Source organism: Trichoderma reesei (assembly GCF_000167675.1).
Source record: "Trichoderma reesei QM6a unplaced genomic scaffold TRIREscaffold_21, whole genome shotgun sequence".
Classification (NCBI taxonomy): Eukaryota; Fungi; Ascomycota; class Sordariomycetes; order Hypocreales; family Hypocreaceae; genus Trichoderma; species Trichoderma reesei.
The window spans coordinates 383,797-393,877 of NW_006711168.1; the positions used below are offsets into that span (position 1 = coordinate 383,797).

At 53.1% G+C, this 10,081-nt stretch overlaps 1 protein-coding gene across 1 annotated transcript; it reads left to right on the top strand.

The window, feature by feature from the left end:
* Window positions 1-3,032: 3,032 nt before the first annotated feature.
* Window positions 3,033-6,938, top strand: TRIREDRAFT_80958 (uncharacterized protein; the record flags this gene model as incomplete). Its single annotated transcript, XM_006968107.1, has 6 exons — window positions 3,033-3,182; window positions 3,277-3,321; window positions 3,464-3,859; window positions 4,052-5,645; window positions 5,700-6,451; window positions 6,521-6,938. 6 exons carry the CDS (start codon window positions 3,033-3,035, stop codon window positions 6,752-6,754), a joined length of 3,171 nt encoding a protein of 1,056 aa, XP_006968169.1. The 3' UTR covers window positions 6,755-6,938.
* Between the last annotated feature and the right edge of the window lie 3,143 nt (window positions 6,939-10,081).

Consider the following 10,081-nt stretch of genomic DNA (forward strand, 5'->3'; position numbering starts at 1 on the left):
GCTGGCGGCGGATGTATGTAATTGACGACGACGACGACGACGACGATAAGCGTCGTTGCTGGTCGGGCCCCGATGCAGCCTGACGTCTGTGTCGCTGCTGGTGCTGCGTCTGGTCTCGGCCTCGTCTGTTCCGCTCCGTCCTGTTCTGTTCTGTTCTGTTGACCAGCAGTTTGCGAGCTCAGTGATGATATTACAGTATGTAATGACCGCTTGAGCTGTGTATGTGGTATCGGCTCGGCTGCCTCTCGTCGACGGCTATCGAAGGACTCGGAGGGAAGCAGAAACAAAGTGCCGGCTTGGCTCTGGAGCTCGCGTGCACAATGTGTGGAGAGAGGCTCCGGGGTTTGACGCTGAAGGTTCTGGATTCTACCGTGCAGGTCCGTTGGGAGCTTGTGATTTTACCCACCTTGTGCGGTCGCCAGCAGAAAGCGAGCCAGAACCAATTTCCCGCGAGCCTGCTAGAGCAAGCTTACCTGCACCCGAAATGACAGGTGGCGTGACCATGCTGAAAAGGGGCCGTATTTTAATGCCTGGATAGGTATACGCCGTATTCGGGTTGCATTTTTATGTTGCTTTTCTCATCTCTGTTATTTCTTTTTTCTTTTCTCTCAGTGTGTTTGTTTGCTAGTATGTGATATATTTTTCTAGATATTGCTGGGGATTGTTTATCATTTTTTACAGGCAGTGTAGTAGTAAGTAATACTACTTCTATACCTACAGTATGCATGTGGCAGTCAATGACACAAAAATTCATCGTTGCGTGGGCCCTTTTTTCCCGCTTCATTGCTCAATTCTTCCTAGCACTAGATCGAGGCCAGTCCTCTAGCTTCATTGCCATGAACATCCATTGAATCTCGGAATAAAAAGCCAGCAAGGCTAGGTACCCGAGCGACTTCATAGCCTGCTTCCCCAATGGCATTCCGCCTGAAGAAACTGAAGCTCGGGGAGACGGACAGGACCAAGAGGAAAGCACGTCGCTTGCCATCTCACCGATCGCGATCCAGCAGGACAAACTGGATGATGCTGCCGCACACAACATTGCGCTCGGTTTTCTTGCCAGCTACCTATTAGCGTCAATGCCTCTCCAACAGCTCCTCCAGTAGCCTGGACTAGCAGTGCCGCCAATTGAGCCTTGTGCCGCCAATAAGGGGTAGCAGATCATTGGCCGCTTCTCACCTGGGCAGTTGAAAACCCGTCGTCGTCTTCGTCCATCAGGCGCGTCATAAGGCTGTGGCAATCAAGCTTATATCGCACAGTAGGGAGGGAGAACCTCGCCAGACAAGCCTGGAAGCCAGAAGCCAACGTTGTTCAGGGTGCGACAGGCGCTGGAAGAAGCCGGGTAACCCTAATTGCTGGCGATCCAATGGAAGCCCAGCCGTTTGCCTGCAATGGGGCAGCAGCGCTACGTCATCTTATGATGGGGACGTCATTTTGTCTTGGAAGGGATGCTTGAAGCTGTGCAAATGCATTCATTCAAAGCCTGCACCTTTGAGTGGCTCGCGCCAAAATTACAGTGCTTGCTTGTTATAGTAGCAGATAACGCCACATATCCCGGCAAATCGAGCGCTTCCCTCCCAGCACATGGCGCAATCCATGACATTGACGCGTGCCCCTTACTAAGCGGTCTGTCCTGAACTCACAGCTGCGAGAGTCCGAATGCCTTCGTTTGCACATGCTTGGACTTTGTACGAGTAAATATGCGGACTCTGCCTTCGTATTACCACTAGCCCGCTCAACAGAACAAACGGAACCTACCTTCTGTGACCCATGGCTGCCGCGGAGACCAGGGTGGAACGCCGTCTTAGACACTGCAGCTGGACTCACATGTCAGGACTCAGGACTTGCTTGCCCCGCATCACGAAGGAGCGCTTTTATTCCTGATCAATGTTGTGCTGTGTGTTTCCCCTGGGCGGCCGCCTGAAGATTCCGGCCTCACGTAAAGCTTCGGTGCGTCTCATTAGCTGCTGCAGTTGATGGTGGCTGCATCCTGTGAGAGATATATTGCGGGCGTGGTGAAACACGGCGTTTTCGTGCTAGTATTCAGTTGTTGAGGACGAATGGGCTGGTATCATTGGCTGGGACAAGTCATGGCCGTCACGGCAGGGACTCTACGCGCAGAGGAGCTGCCCAACTGGGTTTCGTATGCCATAAGTCGAGTGTGCTGCAAGTTGGAAAAGAGGTCGGTCAGTGTTTGTCTTGAAATCGAGGCAAAGGCAGCTGCCAAGGGAAGCATCACGTAACGTTGGACAGCCAGAGCTGAGGGATCTCCGACAGTACGATCCAGTTGTCGACAGGCACTGTGGCTTACAAGATACATGCCCCCAATGACGTCGACATGAACCCAAAGGACGCCTGAACGACGCGCAGACATCCAAGTCAATGTGACGGACAGCTGAGGGATTCATATCACTCTGCCACTGCATCCCATTCGCCGCTGCTTGGTGTCTGGAATGCCCGGCAACCTCACGACGAGCTCCAGCTCCAGCCTCCAGCCACGGCCGCCTAGGGGTCGCGTCTAGGTCCAGGCCTAGCCACAGGCTGCCAGAGTAATACCGACCGAGGCCCGGCCCTTGAGCCGCTTTTTCTCATTATCAGCACCTTTGACTCCATACTTTGACAGCGATTATGAGGACGCAGCGCTGCATGACCGCCTCGCTTCTTTAGAATAGTGGAGGCTGGTTCCGGGGCGGTATCGAATAGCAGACGGGGGGGCCAGTCCGGAGACGCGGGTGCCTTTAAAAGTGTAGACGGACCTGCATCTCTGGCGGTTCTGCATCAATCCGCATCGCCATCTTGCGTCTTTGTGTGTCTGTGTCAAAGTCGATCGAGTCGAGCTGAGTCAACGAGCTCAGGTTCTCAGTTGAGGGTTACCTAGTCGATAGTCGTCGCCTCAGCCGCTGCACAGTGCGCCACCACTGTCCTCCCCCCCCCCAGCGCCTTAGCCGTAGCGCCTGCCTCGGGCCCTCCCTCCCCTACGGGCACAAGTACAAGTACGACAGTTGCCAGCGCTGCTCGAAGCTCTGCCCTCCGCCATGCGTATCCTCCCGAACCGCCTGCTGTCTTCATCACCAGCTTCAGGCGCAAACTCGAAGAACGAGAGTCCAATGCGAGCAAAGAACGATGCGACGGGCTCTGCGGGGGCCCCTGTGAATGGGCTGGCGCTCAGGGTGGCCATTCTGCGGGTATGGTTGCGCTCTTCTGACCTTGATTCTGATCTGCTTTGTTGCTGCGGCTTCGAGCGAGTCGAGCTGGTTACTAAAGACGTGAGGCATATAGGCAAGGAATCTGGCGGCCAAGGATCGCAGTGGAACTTCGGATCCGGTGAGTGGAAGCGGCAGCACCCGTGTTTGCGCTTTGCGAGCTGCCCAGCAGAGAGGGCATTGCCTCGCAATGGCCGCAACTGCTTCATCCCCCTTTTACCGTTTGGAACATAGAAGCTTACAAGCAAACGTCTTTCCTCTAGTACCTCGTCGTAACGCTCGGCGACGCTCGCGTCGTCACCCATTCCGTTCCCAAGACGCTCAACCCCGAGTGGAACGTCATCGAGGAGCTGCCCATAAGCTCCGTACAAAGCCTAGTGGTGGGCGTCATATGCTGGGACAAGGATCGCTTCGGCAAGGATTATCTGGGCGAGTTCGACCTGGCGCTCGAGGAGATCTTCCAGACCGAAACCGCCGAGCAGGAGCCGCGCTGGTATCCCCTGAAGAGCAAGCGCCCCGGCAAGAAGACGAGCATCGTTTCTGGCGAGGTGCAGCTCCAGTTCACGCTGCTCGACACAACAAACCCCTCCATTTCCAACCAGCAGCTATTTGAGAAATTCTACAATCTCATCGGTTCGGTTTCCGTCTCCTCCCGCAACGTCACACCAACGGAGACGCCATTGTTGACCCCGAGCGCGGCACGGTCGGGAACCACCTCGTCGGCCGACGGCCTTGGAGACGACGACGACGACGATGACCTTACCGAGCTTGAGGAAGATATTGGCGATGAGACCGAGGACCCGTCCAAGCCAGAGACGGCCGAGAAGCGCCGGAAGCGACTTCGCATCAAGAGCCTGAAGAAGAAGAGGCGACAGGATCCCTACGCTTTTACCAATGGCGACTCGGACGTTGTCGGCATCATCTACCTCGAGGTCAGCAGGATCACAGATCTTCCGCCCGAGTCCAACCTGACGCGGACTGGCTTCGACATGGATCCCTTCGTCGTGGCATCCCTGGGCAAGAAAACGTACCGCACCAGGCGGGTCCGACACAACCTCAACCCGGTGTTCAATGAGAAGATGATCTTCCCGGTGCAGAACCACGAGCAGCAGTACTCATTTGCCTTTACCGTCATCGACCACGACAAGTACTCTGGCAACGACTTCATCGCTTCCTGCAACCTGCCCGTCCAGACGCTCATAGAAAAGGCGCCCAAGGCGGATCCGGAAACGGGGCTGTACGAGGTCCGCACTCCCGAGCCAGAGCCTGTGCCGGCACCCGCTGTCCCCAAGACTCGTCTCCAGAAGCTGGGCGTGTCCCGCTCCTCGTCTACGCAGAGTCTGAGCAAGTTGATGCGGTCGCAGACGGCCCCTGTCAAGTCTCCTCCGTCAAACGGCTCTTCCACGCTCACGGTGCAGGGCGATGGAAGCGCAATCCAGCCCGGCACCACGCCGTTGGCACCTCTGGATGCTCTCGCTCCCGGCATTGACGCGTCAGAACCGGTCTCGGAGATGGACGACCCCGACCTGGCAGAGTACGCTCTGCCGCTGAAGATGAAGAACCTGGACAAGTGGGAGAGCAAGCACAACCCCGTCATCTATCTCAGAGCCAAGTACGTGCCGTATCCGGCTCTGCGTCAGCAGTTTTGGCGGGCGCTGTTGAAGCAGTACGATACCGACGACAGCGGTCTCATCAGCAGGCTCGAGCTGAGCACCATGCTCGATACCCTTGGCTCCACGCTGAAGGATTCGACAATCGACAGCTTCTTCCAGCGGTTCCCGCACAAGGCCGCCGACAATGAGGACTCGTGGGAGCTCACCTTTGACGAAGCCGTCATGTGCCTTGAAGATCAGCTGCAGGCCAAGAGCCGATCCGGCAGCAAGACGCCTGGCCTTGATGTCAAGAGCCTCAGTCTCTCGGGCAAGTCATCTGGGGACTCTGTCGGACAGCCGGGCTCCGAGGGCTCGGGCAACTCGACGCCCCAGATCACGGTCGATCCGCCACCGGGGGCGACGATTGGTCCCGAGGTCACCACGCCCAACGAGGACGGAGAGGAAGGGTACTTTGACAGGGAGGATACAAAGGAAGAACACGTGGTGGAGATTCGGGAGTGCCCCATCTGCCACCAGCCTCGCCTGAACAAGCGCAGCGACGGCGACATCATCACGCATATTGCGACATGCGCCAGCCAGGACTGGCGCCAGGTCAACACGGTCCTCGTGGGCGGCTTCGTGACGGCGAGCCAGGCGCAAAGGAAATGGTACTCCAAGGTCATTACCAAGATTTCCTACGGCGGATACAAGCTTGGCGCCAACTCGGCCAACATCCTCGTCCAGGACCGTCTCACGGGGCAGATCAACGAGGAGAAGATGAGCGTCTACGTGCGGCTGGGCATCCGGCTGCTCTACAAGGGACTCAAGTCGAGGGACATGGAGAATAAGCGAAGTAAGTGTGCATCGTGCCGGCTCAAATGTATCATTTGCTAACCATGCATGTCAGTCCGGAGAATGCTGAAGAACCTCAGCATCAAGCAGGGCAAGAAGTTTGACGACCCTGCCTCGCGAGACGAGATTGAAAAGTTCATCGATTTCCATCGGCTGGACATGTCCGAAGTCCTGCTGCCGATTGAAGAGTTTAAGAACTTCAACGAGTTCTTCTACCGTGCGCTCAAGCCCGGGGCCCGGCCGTGCTCGGCGCCGGACGACCCTCGCATTATTGTGTCGCCGGCAGATTGTCGATGCGTCGTCTTTAACCAGATCTCGCAGGCGACCAAGATTTGGGTCAAGGGTCGCGATTTCAACATCAAGAGACTCCTCGGGGATGCCTACCCTGATGACGCCCCGCGGTACGAGAACGGCGCCCTGGGCATCTTCCGACTGGCCCCTCAGGACTACCACCGATTCCACATCCCCGTCGACGGTGTTCTAGGCAAGCCCATTACTATCGAGGGCGAGTACTACACGGTCAACCCAATGGCGATTCGCTCAGCGCTGGACGTGTACGGCGAGAACGTGCGAGTGCTCGTGCCCATTGACAGCGAATGCCACGGACGGGTCATGGTCATTTGCGTGGGCGCCATGATGGTGGGCAGCACGGTGATTACGCGCAAGGAGGGCGAGCGCGTGCGTCGGGCCGAGGAGCTGGGCTACTTTGCCTTTGGCGGCAGCACGGTGCTGCTGCTGTTTGAGCCTGGCAAGATGCGCTTTGACGACGACCTGGTGGACAATTCCAACGGAGCTCTCGAGACTTTGGTGAGTTTTGCGCGACATTGATCTTCTCAAGCATGGGTAAGGGAGCAGTTGCTGACGTGACGACGACAGATTCGTGTTGGCATGTCGATTGGACACTCACCGAACACGAGCCAGTGGACTCCAGACATGCGCAAGAATGAGCAGGACATTACGGAAGCCGACAAGCAGGAGGCGAAGCGACGAATCCAGGGCAGCGCAGCGCTGGAGGAGGAATCGCCCGGCGACAGCGGTGATGAGGACCGGGGCAAGAAGCGGTCATCGCTTCCGCCCACGGTCAACACGCTGGCTGCCTCGTCATTGTAGAGGAGGGAGGGACGGCTATGGCTGGTTCAAAGCATGAAGCCAATTGTACACTGGAATTGCGAGCCTTGCTGTGGTTGGATACACTGTGCATTGAGACGATGGTTATGAGATGGCATGTTTAGCAGATTCACGTTTCGCTTTGAAAGCATTTCTTGAGATGAATACAAGACTTATTATTCGATGTAACTCCTTTCCCAAGTACCTAGTAGCCAGTTGAAATAGACGTGCAAGCTAGAAGACGGGGTTGAAATGACGACGGTATCGATGCAATCCACAGACGAAACCAAGAGGATTAAAGGGGATGTCGAGCAACGAGACACAAATCATCCCGCCACCTCTGCATAAAACAACCACTTAAGTCAAAAAAACAAAACAAAAATGAGAAACACAGAACAAGAAAAGACACAAAGAAAAAAGGTATCCCGACTTCAAACCTCTAGCGCACCAGGTGTAAGGTAGCGAAGCAAAAAAAAGTCTCCGTTGATAGAAGAAAGCGAGTCCAAAAGTCCTTGTTCAACAAAAGAATCAATGACCAGACGGCGAAGACGAGAGCGACGACGAGTGCGACGACGCCGTGCTTCCTCTTCGCTCGGGGATCTTTTGCGGGGAGGAGGAGCGGGAGGAGGGGAGAAGTGGTGAGGAGGCTGCTGCTGGTGATGGCGATGTGGTTGAGGGGGTACCGGTTTGTTGTTGTTGTTGTTGTTGGCGGCGGGATTGGTTCCATGATGTGTAGAATTGGCGGCAGAGGTGTGCGGACATTGTGTATGTGGGCGACATTTTTTGGGGATGTCGTGTGATGGTAGGTAGGTAGGTTTTGATGAAGTATTGAGTGGAAGCTGCTGCTGCTGCTTTTGTTCCCTCGTCGGCGTTGAAGGTTGTGAGATGGCCGAGGGTAATGAGGTTTTTCTCTCCTTTTGTTTTGTTGTGTGAGAGAGTTGGTTGTTGGGTTTTGTAGCTTTTTGTTTGTGTATTGATTGGTAATACTTTGGGTGCGCCTCCTATTGTTCCTCTTGGTTGTTTTGGTGTTGACGAGTGTCCCTGTGTAGGCGAGAGAGAGAGAGAGTGGGTGTGTTTTCTAGCTGTTCAGGAGGAAGAAAAAGGGAGATGTCAAGCAGACGATAGGAATTGAAGGAAGAAGATGAAGAAGAAGAAGAAGAAAAGAAGTCAAAGAACTAAAAAGGTAAAAAAAAAAAGAGGGTTACTTTTCTTCTTTTGTTGGAAAACGAAACATCGGATCAGATGAGAGAGCAGATCAGGCAAGGAGGTGGCCGCCGTATTTAATTGTTAATTAATACTGTACACACTCCTCTCTTTTCTTACCTGACCTACTACCTACGGATCCTTTACCTACCTTAGGTACCTACCTTACCTTGCCTCTATTGGCGGCACTGTATGTACTAGGTACGGTATATCGGACAAGGCAACCAGGTACAAGGTAGCAGGACGGAGTACGCCGTTGCCGGTGTCGTGTTTTTGCCTTTGCTTTTCTGGGGAATCATTCGAGTGCCTTTGGGGGGTTTTGAGGGGGGGGGGATGCGTTTGCTGGTCTGCTCCCCCCTTTTTTTCCCTTGATATTTCCAGCACAGCATACTCTTTGATACCTTACTCCTGCCTACATGTACCTCCTTATGTTATCTGTTCGACTTTGGATCGTGAATGGTAGTAATAGTACTTTGGACAGGTGCATGATACAGCGAGGGCACCATCGCCACACTTCCCTTTACAGTTGACACCCTCCATAAAGCAACTCCGATTCCAGCTGCCCCCCCGCCCCTTCCCGAAAAGAGAATCCAGGATTCGGAGCAAAAATAAGGCACACGACCACCAGGGAAGAAAGAAAAAAAAAAAAGGCCCAAAACATCACATCATGCTTGCGTGCGAAATCGTTCCACCTCTTGGAGCCCGGTTGACACTAATCAGGCTAAGCTCAGTACAACTACCTATCTCAGTGTACCGTACTTCTTCTTACAGGGCGGAATTGTACAATGCTACCGGATTAAGAATAACGGCTCTTCTTTTATCTCGGGCTGAGAGAGCAATCATACGAGCATGTACAGCTGTTGAGCAAGAACCTGGATACTTACTGTAAACAACTTGATTTGCTCTGTTCTTGATTCTTTGGCTTTTGTTGCCGCATGTTATGTAATAGGGAGTCAAGTCAGTTGATACTCTCTGTTCGTCTAAAGAATCGGTGTGGCCTGGCCTGGCTCTTCGTACTCGTACGCGTATGATGTACCTTACCTTGGAAAAAGGGGGCTGAACGGAATAATACTGGAACCTTGATGAATCTCACTTGTTGCGATCACCGTGATTGACAGACAATCCCATCCACAAGGTACCTCAATCAACTCACGTCAAGTCGCCAGGTAAAAGCGAATGCGGAGATGCAGAATCTCCAACATATAAAATACTAGGACCTACAGAATAAAAGTGACTCAGCCAACCACATTAAAAAGTACAGGTGCGAAAGAAATAAAGTAGAGAAAAAGCACAATCCTCCCCCCAAATGATGCAAAGCCGCCCATCGTCCAATCACCATCCATCTATTTCCGCTGACCTCCTAATTTTTCTTTTTCTTTCTTTCTTTTTAATTTTTTTTATTATTATTATTTATTTCTTTTCTTCTTTGAATATCGTGCTCCTGGCCTCTATGCTCTTCAGCCCCCCTCCTCGAATCAAACGAACAGTCTTGAGCAGTAGGGATGATTCCAAGTACGTACGATACGTAGCTAGCTGTGGGTAAATGCGTCGACCCTCTTTGGTGTTATTTGGCCTTACCCTATTAACAAGAACACGTTCTGCCCGTCATACCTATTGTCAATCACCTGGAATCATCCTGGAATTACTTTACGACATCAAAGTAAACTGATGGCTCCAAAGCCATCTATCAAAGACATATAGACAGCACACCCCGCTTCTTTTAATCAAAATTACATACATAGTCACCTCGTTTGAATTCTCTGCTGCCAGTCTTACTCGACACAAAGCAGATGCCCCAAGCATCTATGTCCTTGTAGAAGCCGGCAACTGAAGCAATTACTATAATAGAACATCATACATACTGCAGGTGGTATTCGAATCAAATATTTTCATCTCCAGGTTATACATCAGAGGAAGGCCGACTTTTTCATAAAACGAGAGAACGAATCCGCCTCGATAAACGAGCAAATGCTATACACGATAAGGGGATGTCGAGAGAAAAAAGCTCTCGTCCCGTAAGATTCCGCACGCCAAAACCCAGTGATGCCCAATAACGATAATCCACTGAACCCTCTCGCGGGGGATGAAAACGAGCACCGTTGCCATGCTATTCGTCGCTTGTGATGA